Source organism: Sander lucioperca, chromosome 12, assembly GCF_008315115.2.
Source record: "Sander lucioperca isolate FBNREF2018 chromosome 12, SLUC_FBN_1.2, whole genome shotgun sequence".
NCBI lineage: Eukaryota > Metazoa > Chordata > Actinopteri > Perciformes > Percidae > Sander > Sander lucioperca.
In genome coordinates, this window is record NC_050184.1 from 2732337 (window position 1) to 2749641 (window position 17305).

The 17305-nt window shown below is 45.4% G+C and overlaps 2 protein-coding genes across 5 annotated transcripts in view; one reads left to right on the forward strand and one right to left on the reverse strand.

The window, feature by feature from the left end:
- The window catches only part of phc2a (polyhomeotic homolog 2a (Drosophila)), a 20765-nt gene continuing 3460 nt past the window's right edge, over nucleotides 1–17305 (forward strand). The window contains exons 1-7 of one of the 3 annotated variants that reach the window (XM_036008530.1): nucleotides 1–367; nucleotides 4115–4284; nucleotides 5505–5583; nucleotides 10067–10178; nucleotides 12924–13050; nucleotides 13317–13518; nucleotides 14242–14430. In XM_036008530.1, the coding sequence (XP_035864423.1) occupies nucleotides 4141–4284; nucleotides 5505–5583; nucleotides 10067–10178; nucleotides 12924–13050; nucleotides 13317–13518; nucleotides 14242–14396 (819 nt within the window). In that variant the 5' untranslated portion in view covers nucleotides 1–367; nucleotides 4115–4140 and the 3' untranslated portion in view covers nucleotides 14397–14430. Of the gene's footprint in view, nucleotides 368–4114; nucleotides 4285–5504; nucleotides 5584–10066; nucleotides 10179–12923; nucleotides 13051–13316; nucleotides 13519–14241; nucleotides 14695–17305 lie in introns of those variants that run through there. The other 2 variants (XM_031311493.2, XM_031311500.2) reach the window with 2 other exon arrangements.
- Nucleotides 14317–17305, reverse strand: part of kiaa2013 (KIAA2013 ortholog) — a 27191-nt gene continuing 24202 nt past the window's right edge. For both annotated transcript variants that reach the window (XR_004899102.1, XR_004107056.2), the window contains exon 6: nucleotides 14317–14437. The gene's annotated coding sequence lies outside the window, so the exon portion shown is untranslated. The remainder of the gene's footprint in view (nucleotides 14438–17305) is intronic.

A 17305-nucleotide genomic window follows, 5' to 3' on the forward strand; every position in this document is an offset into this window, starting at 1 on the left:
GGAAGTCCTTCATGTGAATCTGTCTGGCTTTCCTATGGAGGAGGACACGCACGGCACGCACGCACCAAGTGGATTGTTGTGTCTGCTGCTTGCATAAGTAGAAAGCCGAAGTGAGGTTATGAATCAGTTGCTAACTTTGCGTGTCCTCGTGTAAGGAGAGGATCCGCGGCTTTTAGCTGCTTAAACATTTGTCGGTGTTAAAAGTGGCGGTGGCGGGCTGGCTCCTCGCCGTCTCGGCGGACGGAGTGTAAGTAAATGGAAGCGTTGTTTGGAGCCGTTGAACAAAGAGCTTTTCTTCCCTCTGCCATTGTTACCGAGCGGAGCGCCTGATTTCTGACTTATTCAGAGGTGGTTTCGGACTGTAAAAGTAAGAGAACTACTCTGAAGTTTTTCTGTTTTAGCATTAAATAGGTCGGTTTTCATGCTGTGTAGTTTAATTCATTCATACACTCAACTAGCAAATCCCTGTAACCACCGGGCTAACGTTAACGTGATTTGATAGGCTGTTAAGTTCAAAACAACAATGATATTGGACGTTAACGGTAACAAACGGACGGAACTGTCCACACTCGGATACTTTTTAGCTAGTTTTATCAAAATAAATGTTCAAATAGTATATAAATGAACACTTTGGTGTAAAAGTAAAGTGTAACTACTTAGCTAGCTACCTTTCTAACGGTATAGCGTTGTAACTATTTACTTTAGCCTTACTGCGTTTGGTCTTCATAACCGCGACCTAAATTTAACGTGTGCAATTTAAACGTAAACAAGTTAGCGAGTTTGGATTTAGCTTATTAACGCTCAGTAAGCTCGTAGGTATTTACAGTCAGTCTAGGCTGCTTCATAATACGCTCTTTTGCTATTGCTAACAGTCGTTAATAACGTTACCTGACAGAGTGTGTATGGCACGTATTAAATCCGTCTTTTCTACTTTGATAAGACCTTTTCAATGGAATCCCATTGCTAGGCAACAGCCTGGACCCGTTTTAACGGCCAGTCATATGATGTCATTCACATACACTATCAACTTGTGGCCATTTAGAATGTTTATGTTTACAACAGCTGTTAAATGATCTACAGCAGGGGTCTTCAACATGTTTTTAAGCCAAGGACCCCTTAACTGAAAGAGAGACGTAGCAGGGACCCCCTACTAAATATATTCAGGGTTCAAAATTAGCACCATTTACCAGCCAAATGCTGTTAAAATATGCAAGTGGCTGGTAGATTTGCTTCAGTCACCAGCCAAAAAAACAATGGTAATCTATTAAAGTGGCTGGTCAGATTTGAACATTCACTTGCCATTTGGCTGGTGGACGAAAAAGTTAATTTTGAACCCTGAATATATTGTATTAAATGAAGTTGCATATTAATCTGGGCGTATAGTAATGTGTAGGGCGGCCTAGAGCCTTTACACTAGAGATGGTCCGATACCATTTTTTGCTTCCCGATACCGATTCTGATACCTGAACTTGCGCCGATACCGAGTACTGATCCGATACCAGTGTGTCATATATTTTATTATGTTTTAACAGCAGTATACTACTATCTCTGTATGGATGTGATATGATGTATAACAGCTGTATACTACTATCCCTGTATGGATGATATGATGTATAACAGCTGTATACTAATATCCCTGTATGGATGATATGATGTATAACAGCTGTATACTAATATCTCTGTATAGATGATATGATGTATAACAGCTGTATACTACTATCCCTGTATGGATGATATGATGTATAACAGCTGTATACTACTATCCCTGTATGGATGATATGATGTATAACAGCTGTATACTAATATCTCTGTATAGATGATATGATGTATAACAGCTGTATACTACTATCCCTGTATGGATGATATGATGTATAACAGCTGTATACTACTATCCCTGTATGGATGATATGATGTATAACAGCTGTATACTAATATCTCTGTATAGATGATATGATGTATAACAGCTGTATACTACTATCCCTGTATGGATGATATGATGTATAACAGCTGTATACTACTATCCCTGTATGGATGATATGATGTATAACAGCTGTATACTACTATCTCTGTATGGATGTGATATTATTTCTATCTTTGTTGTCAGTCTGGCTCAGGTTAAACTCTTTGTGAAACATGAACGCCCCAGAACTTTCTTTTATTCTCCAGTTTGACAGTCAGTTATAACGGAAAAAGAACATAAATAAACTACTTTAACGTAGATTTTCTTACGGGCTGTATTACGTGGTATCTGATCGGTGCATAAACTCCAGTACTTCCAGATACCGATACCAGCGTTTTAGGCAGTATGTTCCGATACCGATACTGGTATCGGTATCGGAACATCTCTACTTTAGACATACCTTTTTTGCATAGAAAACTAAGCTATTAAAATAGCCTAATAATTGTTGGCATGAGTTTATAAATCGTGTTTTAATGTGAAACATACATGTGGCTCAGTGAATCCTTAGGATGAACTCCTTAGTGACTACCTCACCTATAGGCCAGTAAGCCTATCACATGTGGGGAGTTATAGTTGCTAGTAGTTTGGTGGATTCATGTTAAGACTTTTTAATTTTTTTAAAAACTTTTAAAAATTAACAAAAAATGTGGAGGCCCCCTTGCATTGACTCTGAGGACCCCCTAGGGGTCCCGGACCCCCTGTTGAAGATCCCTGATCTACAGTATAGATGCGTTTCAGTAACAACAATGTACTAGTCCAGCGTCCTGAGTCCGAATCAGCTGTGTGTCACACAATCACAAACAAGGAATTTGACTCCCTTTTTCCCCCATTGTTTTCAGTGCGATTACACAGAAATAGAAATACAGCAAAGAACAAGGACAACAACGCTGAACAAATAAAGGTAAAGAATAGACAGGACTATGGACACAAGGGATCACAGTGTGAAGAGACAGCCGAGCCAGACTGCATTCTGAAATCTGGCAATTCAGGGTCTTCTTTATCACAACAAAAAGTCCTAAAATACATTACATTACATTGCATTACATGTCATTTAGCTGTCGCTTTTATCCAAAGCGACTTACAATTAAGTGCGTTCAACCTTGAAGGTGCAAACTCCAGAAAACAAGTAGTAAGTGCAAGTACATTAGCTTTAGATAAGCAAAACTACAAAGAGCCATATAATAAGTGCAGTATCAAGAGAGATATAAGATATAAATACGACTCAAAAGAAACGCAGTCAGACCCGTTGGGAGCCACTCTTGAAATCACACATCTCTCTCCTCTCTCTCTCTCTCCCATTCTTTCTCTCTCTCTCTCTCTCTCTCTGTCTCCCTCTCTCTCTCTCTCTCCCTCTCTCTCTCTGTCTGTCTCTCTCTCTCTCCCTCTCTCTCTCTGTCCCTGTCTCTCTCTCCCTCCCTCTCTCTCTGTCTCCCTCTCTCTCCCTCCCTCTCTCTCTCCCATTCTCTCTCTCTCTCTTTCTCTGTCTCTCCCTCCCTCCCTCTCTCTGTCTCCCTCTCTGTCTCTCTCTCCCTCTTTCTCTCCCTCTCTCTGTCTCCCTCTCTCTGTCTCTCTCTCTCTCCATCTCTCTCCCTCTCCATCTCTCTCCCTCTCTCTCTCCATCTCTTCCCTCTCTCTCTATCTCTTCCCTCTCTCTCTCTCTCTCTCTCTCTCTCTCTCCCTCTCTCTCTGTCTCCCTCTCTCTGTCTCTCTCTCCCTCTCTCTCTCCATCTCTTCCCTCTCTCGCTCTCTCTCCCCCTCTATCTATCTCTCTCTCTCCCCCCCCTCTCTCTCTCTCTCCCTCTCTCTCTCTCTCTCCATCTCTTCCCTCTCTCTCTCTCTCCCCCCCCCTCTCTCTCTCCCCCCCCCTCTCTCTCTCTCTCCCCCTCTCCCCCTCTCTCTCCCCCCCTCTCTCTCTCTCTCTCCCCCCCCCTCTCTCTCTCTCTCCCCCTCTCCCCCTCTCTCTCTCCCCCTCTCTCTCTCTCTCTCTCTCTCTCGACCTGACTGCAGTTTGTCGTTGTAACCGACTTGAGTGAGCAGATGCTCACATTCGATGGCGTCTGGCACCTTGGAGTGGTGTTCTCTTCACGGATGAACCGTAAACCTAACACTAACACCAGGCGCTTGTTGAGTTTGCCGCGCTGCTTGTGTTGACAGGTGAGGGGGCGGCCTGTGCTCCAGTCATGACCTCTGGCAATGGGAACACTAACAGCAACAACAGCCAGCACAATGGAGAGAGTAAAGCAGCCCAGGCCGTAGTCACGTCCCACATCCTCACCCATCTGATAGAAGGCTTCGTCATCCAGGAGGGTGCTGAGCCGTTCCCTGTGAGTACCGGAGCTCTGATTGTGTCTCTCTGTAAAGTCACAAATACACTTAACGTCTCGCGTTTCCTGTAGGGCTGCACAATTAATCGCAATATGGACTAGTGCAATATCCAAATCGCAGGGGGGCGCAATATTTGTTAAAGGCAAAATATGTGTCAGACCGTTCTGATGAAGTATTGTGGTGCAAGCAGAGACGTCCTGGGACTACAAATCCCATCCTACAGACTACAGAAAAAAATCTTTTTTTGTTACAGATCCTCGCAAAAAAATCGCACATTTCTTTCAATGTTAATAATTTTCAATGAAAATGAGAATAATGATACAAAAATGATCGTTCTCTCCAATATCGTGAATCATATCGCAATCGCAATATCAGTCAAAAAATAATCGCAACTAGATATTTTCCTCATATCGTGCAGCCCTAATTTCCAGATGAACATCATATTTAGTAGCTAAAACAGTGTGTGAGATTTTTTAGTATGTCCGAAATCTTAGTATGAAACCCATAGTACATGAATTGCATACTATTTTCGGTAAAATATTACAGTATGCAATACTGGACAATACGCCGGCATACATATCCCACAATGCAATGCGGTAGTAACGACAACGTTCATAACAGACAGACAGAAACCAAGGCAGCTCTGTAACGTCAACAACGCTCTAATTTACATTTCTACATATTTAAACGACTGTTGGTCTAGTTGCCATCCTCTTTCAGTAATCTAAGCGCTATCTGGCAAAGCCGCTAAAGCGGAGGTCGGCATGGGGTTACCATGGTTACGCGTCTTCAACAGCAACAAGGCTCTCAGGAAGTGACGTTGAAAATGACAGCTTAGTGCGTTCGCAGAGATACACACTGCTGTTTATTTACACACAGGTATTTTGAACGATAAGTATACACGTCGAGTGCGTTAGTGCAGAGAATGAGATTTCGGACGCAACCCGGCTCTATCTCCACAGCGCTGCAGGGGAGGAACGTCTGGCTACACCACAGATGCATTCTGGGATAGGAGATAAAAACACTCTGGGTGGTTTGCATTCCTCTAAACCAATCACAATCGTCTTGGGGCGGCGCTTTGGTGGAACAAAGAAGCCAGAGCATATTTGAACACTGCGTTCTGATAGTGTTCTGTGATTATTTCGGTCTTTTGAAGCGGTGTCAGCTGTCAAAATTATTATATATATATATATAAAAAGTATTTCTTTTCTGTCTGCAGGTGGAACGTCCATCCTTCTCAATTGAGAGCCTGAGGAGACACACTGCAGACTCAAAGATGGACGGCTTCTCACCAAAGGGTAAAGGAATTTGTTTTGGTGGAACATTTGCACCCCGCAAAAGAAAACGCCACATACAATATTACATGAAGTTAACTGTTGACACAGGACAGTAACGTGAGCTATTTAAGGCTACGTTCACGCCTTCACATGTTCACAGTCTTAATGCCTAATTCAGATCCGATTTTTTTGTTTGTCTGTTCACGTTACCTTTTAAAGTGTAGCCTATATCAGATTCCAGCGTGAACTGTTTGCGGTTTCGATCTGACCCGCATGCGCAAAAGAACAATGACAATGACATCAGACGCAGCAGCTGTTGCACTAAAGTTAGGGAGGTTATGGAGGAAGTAAGCATTTTCACTTTGATTTCAAAATGTTTGTGTAATGGCAGCCGTAACATTAATGAGCAGGTGCTGAGGAGGAGAAGAATGAAGAGAGAGAGCCAAGTTGGCTATTTTGGCCTTTTGCGGGGCTATGGCTGCAAATTCACTACAGAGGTCTGTGTGGAGGCAGAGACGAAGCCAGGAGTTGTGGGACTGCGATGTGAATAGCTTCACAGAGACGCAGTTTATTCTAAAAATTCGGATGTCGAGGGCAACTTTTGATTATCTCTGTCAGCGCCTCTCCTCAAGACGCAGATGTCGATGTAGGTTGACGTAAAAGTCGCATCAAATCCTCCTTGGTTGTTCACACTGCGGCTGCATTGAAATAAATCCGACCTGGGTCTGATTCAGGACCACATATGGAAGTGGTCTAAATCTGATTTGAAAAAATCTGATCTGGGCAAGATTTGAGTGTTCACACTACTTCTGAAGAAGTCTGATCTGGTCACTTGACCCCAAAAAAATCAGATTTGGGCCACTTTTGCCTGCAGTCTGAAAGTAGCCTAAATTAGCTTGATACATGGTTAAACCTCATTATCTCTTACCAGTGTATCTCCGTATGTACTTCGTCAGAATCAGAATCAGAATCAGAAAGGGCTTTATTGCCAAGTACGTTGCACATACGAGGAATTTGTCATGGTGTTGTTGGAGCATGTCACACATACAAATATAAGAAGGATAAAAAGATATAAACAATATAAGTATAAACATATACACACAGTACGTATTAATAACAATAAAATAAATTTAAATAAATAGTATAATAAGTTAAACAGTAGTGAAAAGGGACGCTACAGCAGAGTAGGTACAGTGGCATGAGGAGCCAGAGGTGAGGTGTGGAGAGAGTCAGGATGGATTCCGAGCCTTGTTTAGAAGACTAGTGGCGGAGGGGAAAAAACTGTTTGTGGCGTGAGGTTTTGGTCCTAATGGACCTCATCCTCCTGCCAGAGGGGAGTGGCTCAAAGAGCTTGTGTCTGGGGTGGGAGGGGTCAGCCACAATCTTTCCAGCACGCTTCAGAGTCCTGGTGGCGTATAGGTCCTGGAGCGGCGGCAGATTGCAGCCAATCACCTTCTCAGCTGACCGAATGACACGCTGCAGCCTGCCCTTGTCCTTGGCAGTGGCAGCAGCGTACCAGATGGTGATGGAGGATGTGAGGATGGACTCAATGATGGCTGTGTAAAAGTGCACCATCATTGTCTTTGGCAGGTTGAATTTCTTCAGCTGCCGCAGGAAGTACATCCTCTGTTGTGCTTTCTTGACGAGGGAGCTGATGTTCAGCTCCCACTTGAGGTCCTGGGAGATGGTAGTTCCCAGGAAGCGGAAAGACTCCACAGTGTCAATTGTGGAGCCACAGAGGGTGATGGGGGCAGGTGAGGCTGGGTTCTTTCTGAAGTCCACAACCATCTCCACTGTCTTTAGAGCGTTGAGCTCTAGATTGTTTTGCTTGCACCAGGTCACCAGGTGGTCGGCCTCCCACCTGTAGGCGGACTCGTCTCCATCAGAGATGAGTCCGATGAGGGAGGTGTCGTCCGCAAACTTCAGAAGCTTGACGGACTGGTGACTGGAGGTGCAGCTGTTGGTGTACAGGGAGAAGAGCAGAGGAGAAAGAACGCAGCCCTGGGGGGATCCGGTGCTGATGGTCTGTGAGTCGGAGACGTGTTTCCCCAGCTTCACATGCTGCTTCCTGTCAGACAGGAAGTCAGTGATCCACCTGCAGGTGGAGTCAGGCACACCAAGCTGGGAGAGTTTCTGCTGAAGCAGAGCCGGGATGATGGTATTGAAGGCAGAGCTGAAGTCCACAAACAGGATCCTGGCGTAGGTTCCTGCGGAGTCCAGGTGCCGGAGGATGTAGTGGAGGGCCAGGTTGACTGCATCGTCTACAGACCTATTGGCTCTGTAGGCAAACTGCAGGGGGTCCAGGAGGGGGTCGGTGAGGTCTTTGAGGTGTGAAAGCACAAGGCGCTCAAAGGACTTCATAACCACAGAGGTCAGGGCGACGGGTCTGAAGTCATTAAGTCCTGTGGTCCTTGGCTTCTTGGGGACAGGGATTATGGTTGAGGTCTTGAAGCAGGCTGGCACGTGACATGTCTCCAGTGAGGTGTTAAAAATGTCTGTGAACACTGGAGACAGCTGGTCAGCGCAGTGCTTCAAGCTGGATGGGGAGACAGCATCCGGTCCAGCAGCTTTCCTGGGATTCTGTCTCCTGAACAGTCTGTTGACGTCCCTCTCGTGAATGGAGAGAGTCGTCACTGAGGTGGGAGGGGGGATGGAGGTGGAGGGGACCTTTAAGGAGGGCATTGGTGGGGGGGCCCAGGACCCTGCTGAGGTGGGCGAGGTGGAGGTGATGCACAGTGGCTGTAGCTGTAGGGAGGTGTCGTGGGGGATGGTGTCGGTCATTGAAGGAGTGGGGGGTTTTAGGCTTGAAGTTGGTGATCTGCCTAAGTCCTTTCCAGACAGTCGCAGAGTCATTAGCTGAGAACTGGCGTTGGAGCTTCTCAGAGTACCGATGTTTAGCCTCCTTCACTGCCTTGCTAAATTTGTACTTTGACTCTTTAAATCTGTCTTTGTCCCCACTCCTGAACGCCTCTTCCTTAGCCAGCCTTAACCTTCTGAGTTTGGCTGTGAACCAGGGTTTGTCATTGTTGTAACTCACCCTGGTGCTTGATGGAACACAGAAGCTGATGTATGACGTCACAGCCTCTGTGTACTCATCCAGACTGTTGGTAGCAGTCCTGAACACATCCCAGTCAGTACAATCCAAACACGACTGGAGATCCTCCACAGCTACACTGGTCCACTTCCTTGATGTCCTCGCTACAGGTTTGCAGAGCTTTAGTTTCTGCCTGTAGGCGGGGATCAGGTGAACCATGATGTGGTCAGAGTGCCCCAGTGCAGCACGGGGGACGGCGTGATAAGCATCCCTGACTGTGGTGTAACAGTGATCCAGAATGTTCTCCTCTCTGGTCGGGCATTTAATATGTTGACTATATTTAGGGAGTTCATGAGTGAGGTTCCCTTTATTAAAGTCACCAAGGACAATAACTAGGGAGTCCGGGTTGGTCCGCTCCACACACAGTATCTGGTCGGCAAGCATGCGCTGCGCGTCCTGCACGTTGGCCTGCGGTGAGATGTAAACACCGACCAGAATGAATGAATGGAACTCACGGGGTGAATAAAAAGGCTTACAGTTTATGGTGAAATACTCCAGGTCAGGAGAACAATACTGCTGGATCACTGTCACGTCGTTGCACCAACCGCCGTTGATGTAGAAACCGATTCCTCCACCTTTAGTTTTGCCGGAGAGGTCCGTGTCTCTGTCCGCTCTGAAAAGCTGGAAGCCTGCCAGCTGCAGCGCAGAGTCCGGTATTAATCCACAGAGCCACGTCTCCGTGAAGCACAAAACAGCAGATGAAGAAAAGTCCCTGTTTCCCCTCAACAGCAGTTGTAATTCCTCCACTTTGTTGGGCAGAGAGCGCACGTTAGAGAGGAATATTCCAGGTAACGGTGTGCGTGATCCTCGCTGGCGGAGACGCACCAGCGCACCGGCCCGTTTCCCTCTCCTCCGGCGTTTCTCTGCGTGAGCAAAGGTGAGCGCACCTTTGACCAGAATGTCCAAAATTTCCAGTGAAGGGAGAAGAAAAGTGGGAAATAAGTCTGATGGTGTTGTTGCCCTGAAGTTCACGAGCTCTTCACTTGTGAATGAGATACGGGTACCATCGCAAGAAACAGAATTAAAACACAAAACAAAACAAAACAGAGCGCTCCAACACACCGTGTCGCCATTCTGCGGCGCCATCTTGAGTTGTTGTCCACAGCAATCCCACCAATCAGTTCCAAAACGTCCCAGTTAGAGAGGAAATGCCCTAAACATAGTATTTGTAAATCTTTACACTCATTCCCCGATAGAACCAAGCAGGCCTGCCTTGTTGCACCATCCAAATTTTCTTCAAAAGTTGACATTTTTAGGGGATGACAGAGTGAATACTGTGTGCCATGTCGTGGACTCCTTGTCCCTCCACAGATGTGTTTTTCGGTGGATGTTTGTAGTAATGGTCCCTGTTCTGTGCCTCGGGGGGTTTGTCTGCGTCCGGCTGACTGTGTGTCGACTGTGTTCCCTCAGAGGTAAAAGCCCAGCAGGAGCCCATGCTGACCTGTGAGCTGTGCGGCAGGGTGGATTTTGCCTACGTCTTCAAACGGTCCAAGAGGTTCTGTTCTACAGTGTGCGCCAAACGGTAAGACAAAGCCGGGAAGACAGCCTCTCGAGGTTGAGTCTGAAGTCTTTTTAAGGACGAGTCTCACGTCAGGCCTGCACGATTCGGGGAAAAAATATGAATCACGAATTTTTTAGCTTAGAATTGATATCACGATTCTCAGCCACGATTTTTTTCTCACGAAGTGTAATGTTTACTGCACACATGAACCATGACAAAACCAAACTAATAAGCCGTACCAAACATAGATTTTGTTTTGGCACCTATAGCACATTGCGCATCATCACGAGCCTGTAAACACAGAGGCTTCAATGAAGAGAAGGGAGAGCACTGCAGCGCTTGGGAGCTCTTTAAAACCTATTTTATACAGTCTATGTTTAAAACTCACAGAAGAAAGTCATAGCGTTTGTGATGCAGTCGGCTCGTAAAATTAAATAATAATAAAAATTGAAGTTATTTAAAAATTAAATCGTGAACAGGGTGAATCAAGATCGCGATTTTATAACGATTAATCGTGCGGGCCTATAAGAAACCCATATTTTTGATATAAAAACTTTGAAAATGGGTCAAATTTGACCCGAGGACAACACAAGGGTTAAGGAGTAAAGCATGATTTATGGTCCTGGGGGACTCCACGTAAGTACCCTGATGTTCATACTTGTGCGTTGGTGTGTGTGTCGATCTCTTTAAGGGCCCTGACACACCAACCAGATGGCCGACCGTCGGCAGTAAAGCCAGTCGGACTGATCAGTCGGGTCCCCGAGGTCCAAAAAATACCTCAGAACACACTGAGGCGACGCCGACTTGAGCGTACGCTCTGCGCGTGCGCGAAACGTAATACGTCTTCATAGCAGCAGGCGGTGCTTCTCTGTATTGTTTCCATTAACAGTCTGATTATTTCCCAGAAAATGAAAACCGGCAGCTGATTGGACGAACGCGTCACGCGGGTCTTTTTTCTCCGGAAATTCACAGCCAGACTGTCATGGCGGCTCGTTCAGAATACGATCTCATATTGTACTAAAATAGTTCACCGAAACGTGTTTCTGAAAACATTTTAAGAGAGAAATAGGCCGTGCAGTTGCTGAATCGGTCTTCATTTCAGATCGACAAAGGTCAGTTTAGAAGATTTTCGTCAGATTTTGAGCGGCTCATCCGCTCCCCATTTCCGGGTGAGTCCCGACTGCCCTGTCTCCGACTGAACATGTCAGGTCGGCCAAAATGAAGGCCGACGGCTCCTCAGACGGCCGACGGCACGGAACACACTGAACAGACTCGAGTCACCGACCTCGCCAGGCGGCCCGACGCCCGATTATCGGGCTGGTGTGTCTTCTCTCTAAGAGAATAGCAGGGCCAGAGAGTGTGTGTGTGTGTGTGTGTGTTTGTTTTACTATATTTGTGGGGTCCAAAAACCGGGGAATACAGTATACTTGTGGGGTCTGCACAGGCTTGTGGGGCCCAAAATGCTGGACCCCACAACTTTAAAGGGCTGTTTGAGGGTTAAGACTTGGTTTTAGGATTAGGGTTAGAATTAGGTTATGGTTAGGGTGAGGGTAAGGGTTAAGGTTAGGCATTTAGTTCTGATGGTTAAGGTTAGGGTAAGGGGCTAGGGAATGCATTATGTCAATGACGGGTCCCCTCAAAGATAGTGAAACAAACGTGTGTGGGTGTAGTAGAGTGAGAGAAAGTGACGGTGATTATCTAGTGAGTAGTGACTCTAGAGTCATGGTGAGAGTAACAAAGTGTCTCCTCTGTTCTTTCTGACCACGGTGGGGAATCTGGAGCAGGAGAAGTTAACCCTCTCCTTGATGTCATGTTGTTTATGGAGAAGGAGAACCAGGAAATGAAACGCTACCAAGCCACGGCTGAGCGGCGTGGGTTGCCGCGGCACGTAGTTACATTTCTTGAGAGGTGAACGTTAGTGATAGACTGATTTTATCGGCCGGCCGATATATCGGGCCGAAATTTGCGTTTTTACGTGTGTCGGCATCCCGGCATTATTTACAGACAGGTGTCCACAGGCAGCTCTGTGTTGCTGGAGACGCTGCAGTTCACGTGCAGACCGTGCACTGCCCCCCTCCCCCACTAGCAGAGTGCTGGTGCTGGAAGCCTGGCAGGCTTTCAGCACCATGGCAGTCTTAAATTACAAATCAAGCACTTTTATTTTCAATGGCTACTTTTCATATTATTGTGGTAAATTGTATGCGTTGACAAAGGACATTTTGTGATGACCTGATTATATCGGTCTTATAATATGTCAGCAAGCAATGCATCATCAAGGCTGTGTTGTAGATGTTGATGAAAGCCTTTCACCCTTGCACAGTTAACTATATGCAGTGCACCCATTCATATGATGCACATTGCACACATCATTTGGGTGATATGAATGTAAGATGATTGCAGAAGTGACACTGATCTGTGTTGTTGTTTTATTATTTTTAAAGAAATGGCAGAGCATATTCCGAAAACAAATCCAGTATGGCAGGGTTTACATTTTTATGATGTAAATTGAGGGCGCAAAAGCAGCATCGGCTCCAAATATCGGCTCAAGAAAATCGGCAGCCCGTATCGGTCATCGGCTAAAGCTGATGGAAAAAAGAATCGGTATCGGCATTAAAAAATCCATATCGGTCGATCTCTAGTGGACGTCAGGCTACGGCGTAGGGTTGGTGTCTCCGTGTACCTACGTACGTAGCCACGGCGTTGATCTCACGCAGAAGCAAAAATCACGCTTAAGTTTGAGCTTCTCCATGTTAACTCTCTTTGTAGCTACAATGTGGGATGCACAAAGAGAATGGGTCTCTTCCCAAACCGCAAAACCACCCTGGAGAACATGAAGAAACAAAGAGCGCTGAACGGAAACCACAAAACCTGCAGTTTAGAGTCAAAAAAGAAGGTGAGTGGTGGCTTTCAATTCACGTTATTTTGTGCAATGCCCTGCCGTGATTGCTAACTGCCCGTCTGTACGTAACAATTAAAACCTGCACTCTTTGAAATCAATCCAATATGTCTTCTTTATCTGACTTATAGCTCTTATCTCGTCTCTACATGTCATCACGTCACAGGCAAATGTAACTAAAGTCTTGGCTCCTTTCCTTCAGTCTTTGACACAAAGTCTTGTTGTGAAACCTGTCTGACTCTCCGACTGCTCCCTTTGTGCAGAAGCCTGCTGCGGCTGCTGCTGCTCTGTCCACCGGTCTGTCGGCCCACCCTGCGCACGGAGAGTCCAGCCAATGTTCAGACTTAACTGGCTACAAAACGCCCCAGTCCCCCCTGTCAGCCACGCAGCCCCACAGCTTCCTGCCCAGTGACCCGGGCCAGTGGAACATAGAGGACGTCTACGAGTTCATCTCCCTTCTGCCAGGTGGGCACTGCCTCAACTGTTACAGGCTTACATTTGTTCTAGTCTGGATCTACGGAAGTACATTTAGGAACTATTTAGCAGAGCCACCGTCGCCCCAAGACGATTGTGATTGGTTTAAAGAAATGCAAACAACCCAGAGTGTTTGTTTTTTTTAGCCTGACAAGCCAGACCCACATCCAGATGTTGGGTCTGGGAACTCACCGTTGGCAGGGCTCAATCCGAGGGGCGGGATAAACGGTTGTCTTTCAAATTCCCTCTGCACGCAATAGGATAGCTCTACAACCAACCAGAGCAAGGCTAGTTGATAGATTCAACTTTAAACTCCGAACACATCTTCCTTTTTTAAGAATGACTTCAGTGCCGTTCTTTGTTCTTTTCTCAAAGAAAAGCTGAACTCCAAGTCTTCCAGAAGACCGCTGTTCACCAGCAGCAGCAGCAGCAGCCATAAGCCCCGCCCACCGACTCTATACACAATGTGATTGGTCTGACTAGAGTTTGGTTTTTCCAGCTCGCAAGTCAACCGAGAGTTGCTAGACGACCCTGGCTGCAAATTAAATTTGCTGCCGCTAAGGTGGTCTAGATTTCTAGGCTTTTCTTTTTTTTCCTCCTATCCCAGAATGCATCTGTGGTGTAGCCAGACCTTACTCCACAGCGCCGTAGAGATAAGAGCTGGCGACGCGAGTCAATGTGTAACGCTGACTGTTGGTGTTTTTGTGGCTGCAGGTTGTCTGGAGATTGCCGAGGAGTTCCGTTCTCAGGAGATCGACGGACAGGCCCTGCTGCTGCTGAAGGAGGACCATCTCATGGGAACCATGAACATCAAACTGGGCCCTGCGCTCAAGATCTTTGCCCAGATTAGCACGCTCAAAGACTCATAGCCAATCTCACCCTTTACACACCCTTTACACACACGCCCACACTGCTCTTCGAGGCAGCTCTGCTGTGACTGGACAAACATGATGTGCTCAGGAAGTTGAATTCAGGTACTGGGCCACTAATTGTTTGATGGACATTTTGTCATTGCCTGCTGAACACGAGGACATTGGCTGGGACTGTTTGACTCACCTTTTACACTGTTGACTTCACTCTGGCACTACCTTAGGAAAACTTGACCCCATAGTTTGAGAAGAAGGGTGTGTTCGGTAGGCTGTGTTGGGTAAAGCGTTTGATTGAGAACATTGTTTTCATAATGTGTTACTGCCCCCCTGGGTTCCTGCAGGGGGTGGGGGGGAGGTTTAAGTTGAGCAGTTGATTTGTTCTAGTATTTCTCACCGGAGCGCGACTGTGAAGATTTGTGCTTGCTGTTTTCAGCCCAACATTTAGGGAAAACACGCCTGCTGGATTATGTGACCAATGTCAAGAACTTACATTAAGTTAATTCTGATCCGGGACTTTCATACTCCTTATTAAGACCCTGCACTGCTATCTTCTTGAGCTCATAAAATTCATTACAGGGACAATTTTTAAAATACAAACTCACTGGATGTTTTTTTTAGAAACTTAAAAAGTGTAAACAGAAAAAAAATGGCATTAGGCAGATGACAATAAACAATATTCTACTCTTGACCTAGAACTCTTCCAAGGTCTCCTCCATTAAAGGGTAACTTTTTTTCAACCTGGGCCCTTTTTTTCTGTTTTTGTGTCTAAGTGACTGATGGATCAACAGTCTTTAAAATTAGTCCGGTATGAAGCGAGATCACTGCAGTCGGCAGCAGTGACACAAGCTACAATGTTACATCCACAAAAAGTGCTGTTTAATCACTGCCATTCTCAGATTATTATTCTAAATGTCTGACAACATTATGGAAATGATCCCTACAGAAGTTGTCCTTTTTGTTAAAGAGAAAGATCTTTTTTGTTTAACAAAAAGGACAAATTCTGTGCCGCGAACTTGCTATCGCCAAACCCACCAGACTCCGTTTAAATAAACAGTAATTTTATTAGCGTAAAACACACTTCATTCAAAGTCGACAGAAACAAATCAAAAACTATCAAAACCGTCTTGCTTCGCCATTCCACTGTTCCAACAATCACCACTCTGGTTTGGTTGAAATAAACCATTAATTCACCCATTTACATGTGATTATATGCTGGCTCTATACACGCTAAAAGTTGTGTTTATTTAAATGGAGTCTGGTGGGTTTGGTGATAGCGATTTTGGGGCAGTTTCATGTTAAACAAAAAGGATCTTACTCTTTAACAAAAAGGTCTATCTCTGTAGGGATCCTTTCCATAATGTTGTCAGACACTTAATAATAATAATAATAATAATAATAATAATAATAATAATCTGAGCCTGTCAGTGGCAGAAACAGCACTTTTTGTGGATGTAAATTGAAGGTGCGCAATTGCCCAATTACTTAAACAAAAACAGGAAAATAGGGTCAAGGTTGACAAAGTTAACTAAGTATTTTTTAGGCCACTTGGAGGCAGCACACAGAGCAGCATTATTATTCATTTGGAGTGGTGTTTGTGTCCTTAAAGGTAAGGAAATCTGTCTCTTTAGCTGCTACATGCTCCACTATGTTCACCAGCGAGTCTCTAACTGTATCTGTTTGCTGGGAACCAGGTTAATGAGAGCGCTGAGACTGAACCAAAACAGTAAAGTTGTGGGCCGAACAACAATGTTCAACAACTAAAAATTTTACTTTTAATTGATTAGAAAGAATATCATTGTTCTGGTGGTACACCCCAGACTCCGTATGCTTAAAGCCGGCTTCACACTGGCTGCGTGGCGTTTCTGTTGCGTGGCGTTTTCTATGTCTTTTCACACCACAAACGTCTCTAATGCGGCGCTGCTGCTAGCCTTGTCTGTACACATGTATGTTTCCCATTGATAAAATGCACTCAAGCAGTAGTATACTTAATGTTAAACATTAATATATACTGATCTGATTACAGCAAAGACAACGTCTTCAGTATTGATGGCAAAATAGGCTCCAGAATATTTTGTTCTGTATTGACAGGTGCAATGTTAAAAAAATCAAAATTATAAATTATTTTCTAAATTACATTTATATAAAACCTCGAGACTTTCAAACATTTATTAAATGTATTTGTGTCAAAATGACATATAAACATCTTTTTGTATTTTATTTTGCCTGGAAACGCTTCCAACACGCTTGCGTGTCGCGTGAAAAATAGGCGTTGGTCCTATTTCTAGCATGCACGAGCTGCGCCTGAGACATGCGTGTCACGCAGGCGGTGTGTAAGCTCTAACCTGTTAACATGGGAGCCGAAATATAACGCCACGCGGCTAACACGCTCACGCCACGCAGCCAGTGTGAAACGGACCTAAAGCTATAGTGCGTAGTTTCTGTCGCCTTCATGAGGAATTCTAAGTAATGACAACACTGTTGTTGCGTGCACATGATACAAGCCTTTCCGGCAATTTCCACTGGATGCGGAACGGCTCCGGAACGTCGGAGGAGTCATTAGGTTTCCATTAAAGTCAGTGTGTGTATTTCCACTGACTGCGGAACGGCTCCGTCCCAGCTCCGGCGGTCCGCAGCCCTCCGGAGCAGATACGCAGAGCTTCTATTTTTTGCCGGACGCCGGAGAGCTCCGCAGCAATTCGGCACACAGCAGAAAATGCGGGACGGGAAGTCGAGCACAGAAACAAAATAAAAATCCGGTTAATTTTCAAAGTAAAATACCACGTGCTCACGGCGGATCATATCTCCCTGCACTACACCTTGAAAACACAGCTCAGAGTAGTTTCCCCTCTACTCCTCTGGATGGAAACTAACTGTTGTTGGTTTTGTGGTTCTATTCTACGTGAATTCGT